This window comes from Anabrus simplex, chromosome 11, assembly GCF_040414725.1.
Source record: "Anabrus simplex isolate iqAnaSimp1 chromosome 11, ASM4041472v1, whole genome shotgun sequence".
Classification (NCBI taxonomy): domain Eukaryota; kingdom Metazoa; phylum Arthropoda; class Insecta; order Orthoptera; family Tettigoniidae; genus Anabrus; species Anabrus simplex.
The window spans coordinates 9972824-9990924 of NC_090275.1; the positions used below are offsets into that span (position 1 = coordinate 9972824).

Consider the following 18101-nt stretch of genomic DNA (forward strand, 5'->3'; position numbering starts at 1 on the left):
TCTAAAGAAAGACAATCCTGGTGAATTCTTCTGGTTATGGGAGCAATATACACGCGTTTGCATAATATGTTAACTGCATTTTAATCAGTACAGCTGTAGTGAACGTACAGCGTTTCCTCTACCTTGCAGCTTGGAGCGCTGTAGTTGCATCAGATGAAAAATATCATCAGAGCTTCGTGACTGTGTATATTCATAAATCAATATTTGTAAAACAAAGAGTTACATTTATCTTTGTGTCACCCCAACAAAATATTTTTTTTTTTTTTGCTAGGGGCTTTACGTTGCACCGACACAGATAGGTCTTATGGCGACGATGGGATAGGAAAGGCCTAGGAGTTGGAAGGAAGCGGCCGTGGCCTTAATTAAGGTACAGCCCCAGCATTTGCCTGGTGTGAAAATGGGAAACCACGGAAAACCATCTTCAGGGCTGCCGATAGTGGGATTCGAACCTACTATCTCCCGGATGCAAGCTCACAGCCGCGCGCCTCTACGCGCACGGCCAACTCACCCGGTCCCCAACAAAATACGGTAAAATACGTATTAATAATACCAGCAAACAAAATATGCACAATTCCATATAAAGATCTATAGGGTCTTATCGTCTTTCATATTCATTTAAGCCTTTTGACTCAAAAGTTAAATTCTGTTTATTACACGGAGACAAGACTGTGATATTATTTCTTGCCTGTGTTATGTTAAACAAGTTTTATTGTGTAAAGCCTTTTTCAATTATCGCATATCTGCGTAATTTATCAAGGAAGTTCTGTTATCTATGCTCCAAACCAATATTCACCACGCCTGCTGCTGTTTAACATGGATTTCGTCTTGATTGTTATGTTCATCTAGAAAGCATTGGCCTGTGATGCAAGTAGATATGATTTCATTGAAGTATCCTGTTTAAAACATGAATTAATGTATTTTGTAGCCCAGAAGTATTATTATTTTCGTCAAGCCAAGGTATGTTGAAAATCGTTAGATTTTTGTCACGCGTGAGTTTTACTGATAGTTGGCAGGTATGATGTTGTAATACATTCATTATTAAATTTTTATATTCAATGTCCAAATATTCAGAGACGTCTCATATTTGGGACAATATGGTCTTTATTTCTTTAATGTTGTGATCAGTGTATTTGTATGAATATGGTATATTTAGGTATTAAATTCCTTCTCTGAATATTGCCCCTGAAATTTTTGGATGTATCTAAATTGATACAGTATCTCGATTGATGAGGTACATTTCATTCTTCATCATTTTCAGGGAAGAAAATCACGAAGGGAAAGGAGAGCATTCCGAGAGAAACGTCTGCAAGGTAGAAAAATCAGCCCTCCAAGGTATGGAGAATTTCTCTGTGTTGCACATTCATAAGTTCCTTTTTATTTTTCTTTGTTTATAATACATAATTTTCTTCTTCACAGTTATGCGGCAAGATTGAGTCCTACGTATGATGCATACCGAAAGTCGCCCTCCAAGTCACGATCTAGATCGCGGTCTCATTCACCTATAAATGCAGGCCAGATCACCTACATCACAAGCTTTGGTGGGGAAGAGGAGGATGGTGCGGCAGGTGGCGGTAGCGGCTCTGTTTCCAGTAAATCTCACTCGTCCGCAGCTGCATCATCTCACTCCTCTGGTCTGGTTCCCCCACAGGCAAAGGCATGCCGGTCGGTATCTGTCTATGTACATACTTGATGGATCAGGGATGGGCAGAAAAATAAAAAAGCATTTGTGTTAGAAAATGTTTTTTTGTCGTAAGTAAAACATTCAGTTGTTATCAAGTAGAGCAGGAACAATTACATATTCATGATACAAGAGGGGGGTGGGGAAGTTCTAGTTTCCATAACTTAAATATATGGTGAAAGGTAACTAACAACTAGTGTCTGCAGTTTTCTTGTGTCATTGATTTCAATTTTATAAAACTCCCTTTAAATTATTTTTCTAACCACATCAATATTTGAAAATATACTGTACTTTTTCTGTAGACAGTGTAGGTTCTATGACTCCATATTAGAACAGTATTATTATTATTATTATTATTATTATTTATGCTCTTTAGGCTTTTACAGTGATGAAATTACTAGCATTTCACTATGTTTTGGCAGCAGGTCAATGTTCCAGACAAAGTGCACCGTAAACACGAGGACTCGTCAGCGAAAGCACCAAAGAGTCATATAATCTATCATTAGAACACATGCACATAAATTTGAGTTTATCTAACCGGAGCACGTATGTCAGCAATTACGTAAGATCTAACTGAGCGCATGTGGCTACGAAACATCGTCCGTAAGTTGCACCACCAATCACTATCGATCGACAACACCACCTAACGATAGTAAAGGAAATCGACAACGCGTCAAAGCAAAAACTAATTTGATAACGGAATAGTTGTTGAGTGTCTGAATTTCAAAGATCGTGGTAGGAGTATTACTAACAGCGGGCACATAGTGTTAAATACATGGCTTCCACAACAAAATATGCATACAGTAGAACCTCGATAATTTGAAGTCGGTTAATTCAAAATCCCGCCTAATTCGAAGAAGGTCTCGTTCCTGGAAATATGAGATACGGTTTTGCATGTTATTTAAATTGTTTAATTCGAAATACGGATAATTCGTAATTCGAAGTACAATGTCGGCCCCATTACCGAAATTTAGACTTTTAATTCAAAACAGCTTTACATTTTAAAACAGTATGTTACAGAGTAATTTCAACTCGAAATTTATCCGCGTCATAATAGAACGCGTGTTCTGGAACGTGGAGTGGTACTGTAGCTTTCCGCATTTACACTCACTTTGGTGGATCTACAGTGCGCTTCATGATTACTAAGTTGAATGAAATAGGAATTCTTTTGTATTCAAACTTTTAAGGAACGCCGTAATATCACGCAACGGGCAGTGTGCGGGAAAACAGCATCCGCGAACACTGGCGATGCCGACAGTTGATTAAAAAAAAAAAAGAAAAACGTGGCTCATATAATAAATTCGTAGGCACCGAACAATATTGTCATTGCTGATGAAACGGCATTACTTTATTTTAATGCGAGCCCAAACGATCATATGGTTTTAAAGGAGGAAGTGCCAGCCGGGGAATCGTACAAGTGTGAGGGATGGGGGTCATTGTAGTGCGTTGCAATGCACATGGAAGCAAGAAACTTTATCCCCTCGTCATAGGAAAGATCGATAAGCCACAATGTTATGGGCGTCGGGCACTTTCCATGCCAGTACAAAGCATCTAAAAATGCAAACAGTACAGAAATCCAAAAAAATGCATTTGCACAGGGGAACCAGCATAATTTATCCTCGTCTTTGAATTGTGTGATATTTTTCTTTCGTTGCGTGAGGTTATGTTTGTAAGTTATTTACCCAAGTGCATTATTTGAACATTGTAAATGCACCTTGTTGGATACATGTTGGAAATAGTTTTTTCCCATGGCATTTGAAAGGTTTAAACCGTGAATCGAGGTGATTGCATGTATTAATGAGTCTTAGAATACTTTGTGACGCAGCAAGTGTTTACATTTCTGAAGTACAAGAGAAGTGCCATGGCGGAAAATCGTACAAGGATAAGTCACGGGAAAGTTCGATTTTAAGGACATTGGGCACTTTCTGTGTAAATACAAGGCATCTAAAAATGCATACAGTATAGTAATTCAATGAATAAAGTACTTGCACATGGGAGCCAGCATAGATTTCTCGTCTTTTCTTTCTTTCTTTCTTTCTTTCTTTCTTTCTTTCTTTCTTTCTTTCTTTCTTTCGTTGCGTGAGGTTATGTTTGCCAGTGAGATATCCAAGTGCATTATTTGAATACTGTAAATGCACCTTCTTGGATACATTTTGGAAATGGTTCTTTTTTTATTGCATTTGAAAGGTATAAACTGTGAATCAAGGTTAACAACATGCATTAACAGGACTTAGAATATTTTGTAACGCAGCGAGGGTTGGTACTTCTGAATTGCGAATTGGCGGTTAATTCAAAATCACGTAATTCGAAGTCCGATTTTTGAGTCCCAACGACTTTGAATTAACAAGGTTTTACTGTATATATACAAAATTCCACAACCCAACGGATGACTGTGTTTGTTTACTATGTAATAACGTGTGCGATAGTTACTACCTCATAAAATGTAAAAATAGACAAAAAACACTGATTGAATGCAGGAAAGTGTGAAATTCACTTAAACTTAATACTCGTTTGAGCGCTCATGATCATTATTATTAAATGCGCTGACGTAGGTAAGCCTTGTGTAAATGTGTGATGCATTGTGACACCGTTCGGGCCGTGCCATGTCGAGTTTCTAACGTATCTTTCGTGCGAGGGGTTCGGAAGTTTTGAGGCACGGCTAGTAGCTTGTATTATCACGTGTAATTTTGTGAATACAGAACAAGATTTCAAATAAAGTGACATCACATTGTAAGATGAAGGTTGAGTTTGTGAAGTATGTTGTATGTATTCATTCGTGATTCAGCCAATCCCAAGCTGCCATTCATATCGATTTATATCGGTTGAGTGAAATTTCTAAACCTGGCTTCCAACTTTTACCTTGGTAAAGTGCCAACTGTATTGTCTACATCACAACGTGGTTAAGCCACCTCGCTCGGCGTGTGTGGTATAGTTTAATAGTGTTCAGTGTAGATATAATTTCATTTGGATCCATGTGTTGGTTACGTCTGTGTACCATACTCCAGTATAGTTCGTGAAAAACAAGTGGCTAGAATATAACTCGGCAAAAATTGGCATCGTGGTCTCGATCAGCCATAACCTCCTTCCTTTGTCAGTCATTAGCTGCGTATAATTTATTTCTTTTATTAATAATAATGTACCTATTCTTGTTTTAGTGTCGGATATTGTGAGGAAGTGCATACATTATCTTTGAAGGTTTTGTGAATTTGTTTTCACTTGTGATTCGTGTGTGATTTTCGTAGTATGGTATTACATTGTACAAGGGCTGTGTGCCGCAGTTATATTGCATCAGCTGGTATCGAAGCAGTAGATTGCTCTCAGCATAGGTAAAGTAGTGCTCATATGTTTTGCGAACTGTCAGTTTAGATGAAAGCCGTGCGGAGTATAGGACTGATTAAAGATTTTTACAATATCCTTATCTTACTTTTTTTTTCAGCTAACAATGTCATCAAAGCCAAGGAATCAACATCTATATCATCTGATGGCCAAGAAGGCATCAATTTTTGATAATGAGACAAAGTCTCTCATAGTGCATTGGCATTGCCGGTGGCTACAATTAGCCTACGCAGTGGCCTCCATGGTATGCACTAGCCAGCGTCTTGGTAGGTGTGCTAGGTACCAACTGATGAGCCCAGCCTAGCACATGAGGGCGAAACGCTGGCAACCAGGAATGAGTTAGCTGGAAAATTTATAATGTCCAATAACGGACCATTTATATTGTTATTATAAATTTACTCATTCGGAACAAATATTTCAGATTCTCTATGGGAATCAACATCTGTATCATAAGGGGATTTTACGTCGTATATCCACGGGTACAGTGAAACTCTAGGAGAAGAGAGTATTAAAAGAGGTGAAAAAACACGTGAGACCAAATGTGAAAACTTATTCCGCTGGGGTTTATAACATAACAATAGTGCACTGAAAAGTGTTAAAAACATCAAACAACAAATATGAAAACATTTGAACAAGGCCCATAAAAATATTATTGCAGATTACACTCTTTCTAAAACAAATGTTAGAGAAAGCCTTTTATTTCGGACGACTAGGTTATTAATTATTACACATTATTTTTGTGGTCGCACACTTAGACAATGAATTGGAGGTTATACACGGCCATGTGCAACTGCAACAGAATGACTTTAGCCGTGGTTTTGAATCAAACTAAACTTCGACCACCAAGATCGATTGGAGTGATCGAGTTGAAACTGGAAGGTGCGTGTCTCAATATTCATGCCAACTCGGCACGCTTAAAGAAGTAGATGCCAGTTCAACTTGCCCTCAGACTTTAATTTCGTCTTCATTAGTAAAGAATTTCACGACTTTTTCCGTATCCATAACTAGGCTATCACAAGACAAATATGCACCACTCTGGTCAACTTCACCCGATTATGTTCCAGATGTAGGCTATTGCGCGACAAATATTCGCTATCCGTCACTGTACAACTAAACATGGAATACATTTCTAAATACCAGCACAAACAGGCTCATTGTGTTATTCTGCAGTTTCACTGTTAACCGGGAAGCAAAACTGAGCATTTTTGAGGCTAATGGCTTGCTCCCCAAAGGTGCGATGTATCCTGTGAAGTTCAAGAATTCAAGGCCTTTTCCAGTTATCACGCAACTGCGGCAAGGGCTCTTACCTGAGTTGGAAATAACATTCCTTCCACGAGGGATGACAAATAAGATTTTCAGGGCTAGGAAAAATGTGATCATACTAAGTGGTAATAGCAAAAATTTGTGACGTGATAAGTGAGGTATTTTTATATAGATTTAATACGATGAGAATCGGGACTTCAAACTTACGGCGTGCTAAGCGGGAAAACGTGTAACGAGGTTTCACTCTATTTGCCAATGGGAAGGAACAACAAACTGATTTTAAGTGCTGATGTTGTTAGTAATTTGAACTCTCGTTCCTTGGCTGAATGGTCAGCATACTGGCTTGCGGTTCAGAGGACCCTGGGTTTGATTCTTGTCTAGCACGGGGGCTGGGTATTGCACTACAAAACACTAACACTCAATCGTGGATACATCTCTCCACGTTGGGTTTGGATCAGGAAAGGCACCTGGCCGTACAGACCCCAAGTAATTAGAATTGAGGAAGGGGGAAGAGAGACATTGGCCTACTTATTAAATTACATTTTACTGTGTAACAATAACTTTGATTTTATTATTTCTGCATTGGTATAATTAATCTTCAGATTGCTGGCATTAACTTGTCGCAAGACCGTAACATTGAATTAAATGTTGTTACGGAAACTTATATTTGTGTTCTGCTGCAGCCGTTCACTTCTGTGCATTACTATGATGTAGCAGTTGAAATGTAGATTACGGAGTTGGAACATTCCTGGTTCTACCTAGACTGTAGGAATTATGTACAAATGAACACCGTAGTCTTCTGCGCAGTAACACGTGAGCAGAAATTGTGTCAATCTGATGCTACTCAAAGCTTCAGAAAAGCACTGGCAGAGTATGCATCAATTAGTGCACCCGTTCAAATGAATTAAATATGCCAAAACAATCTCTTATAGACTGTTCTTAAGGATTTTTCATTCCTTTTCCTGCATTGGTGGTGTCAGTGCGCAATGGCACTACCCTGCAAACCATCCCTGGTAGTACTTGCGTGTATGACAGCAGGTTTGTTGTAATGGAAGAGGACAAACTGTCGTAAATCTTGTTTGTAATTCAGCTGAATTGCATTCAGTAAGATAAGAATGTGTGTGTGGTGCATACAACTTCTTTATCCTCAAGACATACTCTACAACAAGAGCAGTTTCCTGAAATTAATGTCCTGTGGAACAATGTGGAAAATTAAAAATTTGGTTAGAAGATTTAATTGAATGACAGGATTGTGTACTAATAAGCTACAAATTTCATTCTGTTCCATATTGAAGTGCAATTATAACAAATACATAAAGAATAAATAATTGTGTACTGAAAAATGTTGACAGATATTTAAGTATAAGTAATGGGGGAAAAGAGTCGTGATAGATCAAGTCGTATATAGAAAGATACAAACACATAATAGGACTGGTCACCGGTCCCTTTTCCTCTGAGCTCTTGATGGGCTAGTTTCTTTTTCCCGGCCTTATCAGGGCGGCCGTCGACACTTTCCGAGGAGCCATCTTAACACGTATTCATACTTAAAAATTCTAAAACATAGTGTGTCTGTATGGTTCAATTTGAACTTTGGATTGTATTTCCCCGTAACATCTTTAATCTGATTTTAAACTTGTAGCTTTCCAAACTTACTCTGTGATTGTCTTACAGAACTAAGAGCATGACTTGTTGGTTGTGTCCACAGATCTCGTTCTCCTCACGGAAGGTCTGGTTATCGCTACAGGAGCAGAGGAAGAGATCACTCTCGTTCACCTAGCAATCGAATGCGCCGAAGACACGACTCTCCTCCCAGATCTCGCTACCGGTGAGTTATATTATAATATGTAGAGTGCATGATATACTCATAAATTAGACCTACTCAATTTCAGTGGAAATTTTAGACAGCAAATGTAAGCACTTGCTGTTGGTATGAACGTAGGCTTGTGTCTTAACAGTCCCTGCAGTTCCGCCTGTATTTAAGTCGGGCTTATTTTGATTGAACACTGTTGGTATAATAAACCTCTGACCTCTCTCCTCAGCTTCTACATCAGTTCCTATAGCCAAGGAGCCGTGCTTGTTATTAGGCAGTGTACTCTCTTGTAAGGTCCTAGACGTACATTTTCTTTCAGTTGGTCCAAATTTTCTTTCATTACCCCACCTCCCCAGTTTCCACTTTAAAAAACTTTCACTCATGAAGTGAAAAAGTATAACAGTTGTTGAATCTGTACCACTAATGGTTACAAATAACGATTTCCACCCTTAATCATCCAGCTGTACCGTTTTTGACGTGCGACTGCTCTCGGCTGCATGCTCAAAATACTCTTTTAAAACGTACATATGTAATTATATGGAAATCGTTAAAGTTATGAAGAAAATGCATAGAAATATTTTTATAGGAAATTAATTCCAAGTCCTGGATGAAGGCTCCTTTTTTGATAAGGCTAACAGTTTACCCTTCTTTGGTGGGCGGGTGGGGGAGAGGGTGTTTATGCCCATATTTCTCAAAACAAAAATTTCTTTGAAAACTGCTACAGATTGGGAGAACATGTTAACACATTTTTTGGTATATGTGGGAAATTATATTCTAAGTAGACTTGGTAGTTCCATTTTTTATTAGAAGCAACAGTTGAGGCAGTACGTTCACTTTTAATGGGTCTTGGGTACACAGTTTTTCAGTATAGCTCTACCATTTTTATTTTTTTATGCTACCTGCTCCCTTGATAAGTTAACATGATATGTGGCTTACGACTAGCTGGTTGAGTGGTTAATCTCCACAAACTCAAACTTACGTTCTTCACAATATTGGCATACATTTGTAAGAAAGTTCCAAGTTCAACAAATTAATACCTAAAAAGTTTCATTGTGCCTGTCGTGGTAGGAGCGAGCTAACTTTTCATACGGGTGTGCTACTGTAAGCTTCATAAAATATTGAATACACATTGGTGCAAACTGGAGAGTAATAAAAGGTGAAGTCAGATGAGATACTACCTGCGCATGGTGAAACAGAGCTTATGTTGCTTAATTTAGAATAGAATGGAACCAATGTACTCGATGTACAAATTCGAGTGAAGTTTGTTTTCCAATTCGGATCAGAGTTATGCATTTGTCCCTAGTTGTGGAGCCCAAGGTGTGTTGCTGGTGCTGTAATAGAAACCAAAATGACAACGAAAATCATCCGTGTGACTCTGTACCACATCAGTTTAAAGCCACAACCTACCGGGTGAGTTGGCCGTGTGGTTAGGGGCGCATGGCTGTGAGCTTGCATCCGGGAGATACTGGCTTCAGGCCGCACTGTCGGCAGCCCTGAAGATGGATTTATGTGGTTTCCCATTTTCACACCAGGCAAATGGTCGGGTTGTACCTTAATTAAGGGCGCGGCCGCTTCCTTTAGGCCTTTCCTATCCCATCATCGCCATAAGACATATCTGTGTTGGTGCGGCGTAAAACAAATTACTGGTCAAATAAAAGTTTTAAGTAAATAATAAAGTAAAACAAATTGTAAAAAAACTCAGCCTTAACAAAGTGTAACCTCATTTAATGTATTACCAGAACTGTGACGTACGAGCTACAGGTAGCTGTGTATTATGATGCACATTTTATTCATGTTATTCTATTCTAAACTATTTCAAAACTACATGTTTAAGAAAGTGAAACTTCACTTAATGTTTCATTAGGACTGTAACACATTTTTGTCCACCAATGTATAACAACTAAGACTTTAAATTTTAATTTGTTGTACAACGTTAGTTTAACATTCATATGTTTATATAAGTTCGTATAATTTTTGTCTGAAGATGATCTCATGGGAAGATGAAAACTAGTCCCAACTTAATGTAGCCTTTATATTAATAAAGTATTGAATAGGTGGAACCATTCTAGCTTTTTGCTTTCCAATTTGTACTTTATATTTCAATACAGATCAGAGCAAAATTTACTGCTTATGAGAAGGTGCAGGATACGAAGAAAGCCAGATAAATACATGAAGAGGGGGAAAAGCATAAGATAAAGAAATATGGGTGGTAAACGATTAGAAACACAAAAGAGGAAAAGAATCCATAGTTTTTATCTTTCTTCTTCATTTTCCGCTTGTCATAATCTTTGTCTTGCTTTCCTCCATCCTGATTTTCACTTCCCATTATTTAATCTTCCATTTCACTGCATCAAGTTGGTCTTGAACTTCCCCCCTATTCTTTCCTTGATAAGGACCACAAATACAATTTTAATATTAAATTTGAAAAAGATACCTGAAAAAGACAAAGGCATATTTAATCCATAACTTAGATTGTAATTAAGAAGCCTATATGATCCTTCACTAAAATGTTGAGAAAACTTAGCTTTTTATTCACAAAATATGTTAAAGAGGAAATTTTAAATGAAGGAACTAGGAACTATTTTGAAAAAGTTAAATTTATTCCATTGACATCATCCATGAGTTTTTTTTTTTTTTTTTTTTTTTTTGGAAGGTCGTGCTTTGATGATATATTGTCAGTTGGTTCTGTATGGGTTAAGCTATAAAGCCCATTGCATGGAACAGTACAACAGACTCTAGGGGAAGTTATTCTCGGCAATTTCTTTAACTGAGAAACAAAAATGTTGCATAGTTTTTTTCTTCAAGTGGAAATTGGTGTGCACCTCTTTTGAGTTTTTTTTCATTGCATTTTTCCAGTTTGAAAGTAATTTGCATGATTCTTATTGTTTCTTAGTTTTTTTTAACTGAAACACGTGTAAATCACATTCTCCTCTAAGCACAGCTCAAACCCTTCTTACTTACTTACTTACTTACTTACTTACTTACTTACTGAAATGCTCCTAATATCTCATATTACGTAACAATCGCTGTGATGTTATTCCACACGGCTTGCATCCAGGAGACAGTGGGTTTCAGCCCCAATGTCGGCAACCCTAAAGATCATTTTCCGTGGTTTCTCGTTTTCACACCAGACAATTAAGGCCACGGCCGCTTCCTTCTCACTCCTAAGCCTTTCCTATCCCATCGTTGCCATAACACCTATCTGTGTCAGTGCAACATAAAACAAATTGTAAAAATTCCATATGGCATAGCCTTTGTGGTGCTCGGTTCTACTGCAAGTGCTTTCTTCAATCAACCGTTATTCATTCAAGATAATGTTTTTTTCTATGTATGTGGTGAAGTTTATGGATTTTATGTTTGGTCATAAATAGTCTATATTTTTGGGTTGGGGGATCGAATAAAATAAGGCTCTAACTAAGGGGTTAGAGGGTTTACCACTTTACACGTAGGTTTTTCAAGAAATTTTGCCGCTTTAAGTTTTTTCTTTTTTTTATCATACACTAAATCAGAGCTTTTGAATGGCATAAAAATTGTTAAAATTGGCCTGGTAAAATTATAGGAATAAGCCTTAACATATCAATCCATAACCTTTCATAATTATTGATTATTACATTTAAGGAGTCTTGAATTCAATAGTAAAAGTGTAAATATTTGTATCATTTTAATATGCATTTGTTAATAACCCCATCCTTGTTTTGGTAAGTACAGTATGTAAAAAGGATGATACTAATACAGGAATGAATGTTGATGTTGAAGCTTGTTGTTCATGTTTGTTTCAGTTCACATTCGAGAGATTATGGGTCTAGCAGCAGTAGATATTACAGAAACAGGTCTCCCCACAGTAGTGATCACAGAAACAGGTTAGTTTGGATTGAAAGTACAGTAGAAGTCCATTATAGCGAGAACTTACAACTTGCTGTAGAGAATTGTCGTTATGCCCCATTTTCCCTAAATTTCAGAAAAGATATGCAAAAAAACCAAATACTTCACGATGCACTTATCATGGAAACATATTGTATGTCCCGGCAAAATAATAATTCCGCTGTAAATTTATGAGGGAATAGCCTTTCTGAAATTTAACCCACCGTTGTAAAAAAAAAAAAACCTCTGAAATCAATGATGCATACTTTTTTTTTTTTTGCTAGGGGCTTTACGTCGCACCGACACAGATAGGTCTTATGGCGACGATGGGACAGGAAAGGGCTAGGAATGTGAAGGAAGCGGCCGTGGCCTTAATTAAGGTACAGCCCCAGCATTTGCCTGGTGTGAAAATGGGAAACCACGGAAAACCATTTTCAGGGCTGCCGATAGTGGGATTCGAACCTACTATCTCCCGGATGCAAGCTCACAGCCGCGCGCCTCTACGCGCACGGCCAACTCGCCCGATGATGCATACTGTCGTATCTTGAGATGTATCACATTTTAATTTATTTACTGTACCTAGTACTAAAATCAACTGCCAGACTGAGTGGCTCAGACGGTTGAGGCACTGGCCTTCTGACCCCAACTTGGTAGGTTCATTCCTGGCTCAGTCCGGTGATATTTGAAGGTGCTCAAATACGTCAGCCTCGCGTCTATAGATTTACTGGTACGTAAAAGAACTCCTGCGGACTACATTTTGGCACCTAGGCGTCTCCGAAAAACGGTAAAAGTAGTTAGTGGTACGTAAGGCCAATTACATAGTTATTACTGAAATCAGATGTTTATTTCAGCCTTTGACCGAGCTAACAAAAACTATCTGTCACGTTATTTACGCACTTATGAAGAAGAAGAATTATGAAGGCATGTTCTCTATCGTTTCGAACTTGAATATTTCTTTTCACCAGTCAACGGGGATTAATAATCAGTAGCGCAAGATAGGTCGCTAGTATGGGTAGTGGACGTAGTGAGAAATCGATATGGATGATCGACTGTGTTCAATTTAAATCTAGCCTTCAAAAACACACGACTAAATTGGCCTGTTGTACACCACCACATTTTTCTTTCAGTTCAGTTCTTCACAAGAAAAGTTTAAAATCTTGTCAAAGACTGTTCAGCATTGCTGAAGGTTTGACAAGATTTGAAAAGATTTGTCAAGGTTTGATAGAATTTTGTTTTAATGTGGAGAAAAGTCTACTAGCAGTGTGATATATTCTTAAAAGGGAGAGAAACACGCAGTAAGGTATAATTTATATGGAAAAAAAGTTGCGATATTTTTCTACATAATTTTTGTAATGTACCATATTTACTCGCGTATTAGACCCCCTTGGCTTTTCGAGACGAAGAAAATGAAAAAATAAATCTCGCATACAAGACTCCCCCAGCGTAAGTCAGGGAAGTACAAGGATTCCACTTCGAAGCGGGTACAAATCTTATGCAGCTCTGATGACATCACACAAATTTGTGAATAGTTTCGTCCATATGACCCACACAATGAAAACACGCGTTGAAGTCATGTGGTACATCTGTGTTTCGTAGTTACGAAATGTCCGCCTCGCAGCGTAGGCCTACTGCAGCTCTGATGACGTTGCACAAATAGGTGAATAGTTTCTTGTCCGATCCGCGCATTGCAAGCCGCATCACTCCTGTATATATGTCTCTGTTTTGTAGGTAAGAATGTCAGCCAGAGTAATTGTTAGCACAATTAGCTGCCATTCTTGGGAGCCTGAGTTCGATTCCCGGTACCAGATTGCCAGAGATTTACGAATGACAGGAAGGTTGATTTGCGGTAAAAATGATACATGTAACTCCCCTGCACTGGAGACCTGTCTAGAAAAGAGCTGCAGCTCCTCAGGATGAGGAAATGAGTTTACTTTAGTTAAGAAATATTCATGGATTTTGCTAGGCCTATTAATATAGGCAGGCGAGATCATTAACAAAGTGATCGTTTAATATCTCGTAACTCGGACCAATATAGAGTTTTTTGGGAGAGAAGTAGGTTTAAAACGTGATAAAAACAGTCTAATCACAATTGCTTTACTCACCAACATACCTAACAAATAATAATAATGATGATTTTTTTTTTGTCCCCACTTTAAATGATTTTTGGAGACGCCAAACAAAACAAACTAGGGTATGCATTAATTAAAAAATGAGAGACAACGAACGTACAAAATTAAACATTACTATAATAAAACGCATTACCACCACACCTGTAGATATCCATAAATGCGGCAAACTTTCCTGTTGTGTATTTTTATTCTTTCCTTCATGGAACTTTTGGCACTATCCGGGCGAAGCATTCATAACCTAAAGAATGCGAACTCTCTTATCTCATTTACAGCTGTTTAGGTAAATCCTGATGTGATAAATGCAGAGAACAAGCATGAAATATACTTAAAAATAAGGGTCTGGCTTTCAACAGCTGCAGTTGTCAAAATAATGCTTCCAGTCACTGTATTACATTCGGAAATACAACTCATAACATACGCTGGTTATAAGCTAGTGGTTTGGCATGCTTTCAACAACACGGCTTTATTCGGGAGTGGCTTCTGCTATACATACACCAGCTGGGAATATCAGAGACCATCTCCAGAAACAGTTTGGGAATAGTTTCACACAGTAGTCAGGAATGAAACTATTTCTAAAAGGTTAAAAAAGATGCAGCTTCGAATGCTCTCGGTCTCGATTGCAGTGCATGGCTGACGAGATGGCAGTGAAGATGACGACACGCCGGTAGCAGGGAAGTTACCGGTGAGAGACAGTTAAAATGAAAGCAGCGATCAGGTTTACTGTGTGGTATGCCTACTGCTCATCTGATGAGAGACAAAAGACTGGCCATTGAGTTATTTTGTATCAATATTGGATCATATGATAATACAGTACCCTTATGCTTTTGCTCTACGGTGTCAAGTATGTAGTGAGACGAATCTTCGTAGTGTGATTTTATGACCTTATGCCCTTGCTGACGTTGACCTCATCGGAGGAATTAATGAGATGAAACGAATGACATGACATGAGTAACTAAAATGGATTATATTTACTTTATATGCAAGCCTAAAAGTTGTGTTCACCATTTATTGACTTTTTACATTTAGAAATACTGCCTTCCAACGAAAATAAGCTAGGATAACTCAAATACATTTAAAGTTTGTTAAAGAACCATGTAGTATGTACAATTTATAGCTCTTTATAGCAATTTATAGCACTTTATAGCCTAGAAGTCCTGTGTTCACTGAGCAAAATTTGAGGTTATTGCATATTGGACCTCCCTTTACTTTTTTTTTTGGCTGTGAAAGTGGAGAAAAAAGGGATCTAATACACGACTAAATACGGTATTTACTGCCTTTAACATCATTTGCAGAGGTTATGTTATATTGCATTTATGCACATGATTTGAATAAAAAATATAATGAAAATTCTATCTTATTGCATGAAAACATATTAGGAATTCAATAATACTGATCATGTTATTTGCTTCCAATATTGGGAGAATTTGCTACTAACAATAATAATATGCGAAAATCGTCATAAATCGAACATTGCGGATGGTGTTTACTTACAGGTTATCATACGGTAATAAATATAAAAGCTGTCCACTTCCTTGAGAAATTTCTCTCCTATCTTCTCGTACGCTTCCGCTTTATTCATTTTATTGTGGTACTCTACGGAGCTCCCAGAATAAAGGCAGAGATGTGCTTCATACTTTAGCAGTTAATGCACACGCAACATTCCCCGGTCGTGAAACCCTTTTTGTTGTTTACATTCCTACAAATCCCAGCGTGCCTGGCGACTTAGCGCGCACTGTTAATACTCGAATTGCAGTGGTCAATCCTGTCAAAGTCTTTGATCGACAGGACATGAATTGAGTTTCAACACACAGTTTTTTATAACACAAAATAAAACATGCCAGCAAAATTCAAACAAGGGACCAGTTACCAAAACTGGCAAAAAGTGCAGCGATTAAAAATGTTTCACCGTGCAACATGAAAGTTTTAAGTATTCAAGGTTATATTACATTTGCATTTAAAGTTTCCATTTACAACACTAAATTTGAATACAGTAGTAACTTTACAGAGGCTTCAGGAAGGAGTCCAAAGTTGCTTGCTTCAGTCTTGTGCCGAGAGTGGTGTTCCTTATCACAAAATTCTCCACTCGCTGGATGGCCACCAAGCCGCTGCTTAAAAAGCGCCAATGTCATCCATGCGTATAATCGATCGTGTTTTGCTAGCTACTTACACTGAAGAGTATAACTGTCGATAATGGAAAATAATCTGTAACATCCAAAAGAACCATCGCTTCGTGTTAATGCTTGATGCGAACAAAACTATAATGGTGCCAATAAAATCGTTTGCAAGAGACCCGCTGCTACAATGTTTGTCGATCTTTTCCTTGAAGGTTTTATAATCTAATTGCGTAAAACGATCACAGTAATGTAGAAATATTTACCATACTTTCGTTCGAGGAATATCGAGAGTTACACGGGAAAATATAATTGATAGTTTTTTGCTAGCTTTTTACGCTGAAATGTAGAAATACCAATAACGGAAAATAAAACATTTAAAATCTCTCGTAATTACGGATGACTCCGTGAAAGTGTTCTCATTGTAACCGAAGGTTATTGTACAGTTATACCCCGTACTCGCTATAATGGACTTCTACTGAATTTTTAAAATATTTAATGTACAGAACTACTTTTTGAAGTCTCTTTTGGAACTAGGAATTTCTTTACTGAAAGGGAGATGTATACAATTTTGCAACCTCAAAAAATCCATGTTGTAATCCCAAGTCTTGCTTTGGTACTTCTGTGTGTAACAGTGAAACCTAGAAAGCATGGTTGATCTTTGTATGATTTCTCATGAAAGTCTGATCCTTAACATAACCTTATGGTCTGACACCATGGCTTCCCAGTTCAAGTCCCATTTGCACAACAAATTTTCACCATCCCAATGTTGGCTGGCAAATTTTCAGTTCAATTCCAAACCACTCCTCAGTGCTTGTATCGAGTGAGGCCCTACAGCAACATTGATGGTGATTCGTCTTTCGGGCTTCAGCAGACCCCTTGGTATTATTCGACAGGAGTAGGCTATGTCACCCTCGCTCTGCGTCATTATCATCAAACAACAAATGACATGCAGTCATCACACCGGAAAACAGATACAGGGTGGCACAGAAGTCAGTTTCTCCTTATGACAAAGATTGTTCAAAATGTCTGCTGCCTTGCTCAGTGCATTTCATGCAGTAATTTGGGACTGATTCACAAATATGAGACATCAAAGTTTTATCTTCATTAATGGCAGGAAATTAATTTTCAATGGACTACACGACACCTTGTAATCTGCAGGCCTTCAGGCTGAGCAGCAGTCGCTTGGTAGGCCAAGGCCCTTCAAGGGCTGTAGTGTCATGGGATTTGGTTTGGTATGGATAAAAGAAAGAAGGAAAACATGGCGTCAGATTAGAACCAATACTCTTACGATGTCTGTTCCATTCTGGATATGTTATCCACAAAATAGCAAAAGTCCAGTCCAAATGAAATGCTGAATGTGGTTGTTCTCCAGCTAAGGTACTATAAAGCAATCATCAGTCATCATTGATCTGCATTTAGGACTCTCACCCAGGTGGCAGATTCCCTATCAGTTGTTTACTCAGTCTTTTGTTAAATGATTTCAAAGAACTTGAAAATTTATCGAATATTTCCCTCAATAAATTTGTCCATTCCCTAATTCCTCTTCCTGTGAATGAATATTTGCCCAAATTTGTTCTCTTAAATTCCAACTTTATCTTCATATTATGACCTTTCCTACCTTTAAAAGCTCCACCCAAGCTTCTTCGTCGACTAGTGTTATTCGCTGCCATTTCTCCACTGACAGCTTGGAACATACTGCTTATATAATGTAAAAGTTTCAAACAAATTTATTAAAACACCATTCCAATACTTTACAATCTTTAAGTTTTTAATAAATTTGTTTGAAACTTTTACATTCTGTACTCCAGTACAGCTATCATAATAAGACTCATAACATGTAACATACTGCTTAATCGAGCAGCTCATCTCCTTACTCCCAAGTCTTCCCAGCCCAAAGTTTGCAACATTTT

The 18101-nt window shown here is 37.9% G+C and overlaps 1 protein-coding gene across 1 annotated transcript in view; it reads left to right on the forward strand.

Moving 5' to 3' along the window:
- The window catches only part of LOC136883095 (CLK4-associating serine/arginine rich protein), a 108735-nt gene that overhangs the window by 19866 nt on the left and 70768 nt on the right, over nt 1-18101 (forward strand). The window contains exons 6-9 of the mRNA XM_067155274.2: nt 1259-1332; nt 1417-1662; nt 7983-8102; nt 11867-11947. Of these exons, the coding sequence (XP_067011375.1) occupies nt 1259-1332; nt 1417-1662; nt 7983-8102; nt 11867-11947 (521 nt within the window). The remainder of the gene's footprint in view (nt 1-1258; nt 1333-1416; nt 1663-7982; nt 8103-11866; nt 11948-18101) is intronic.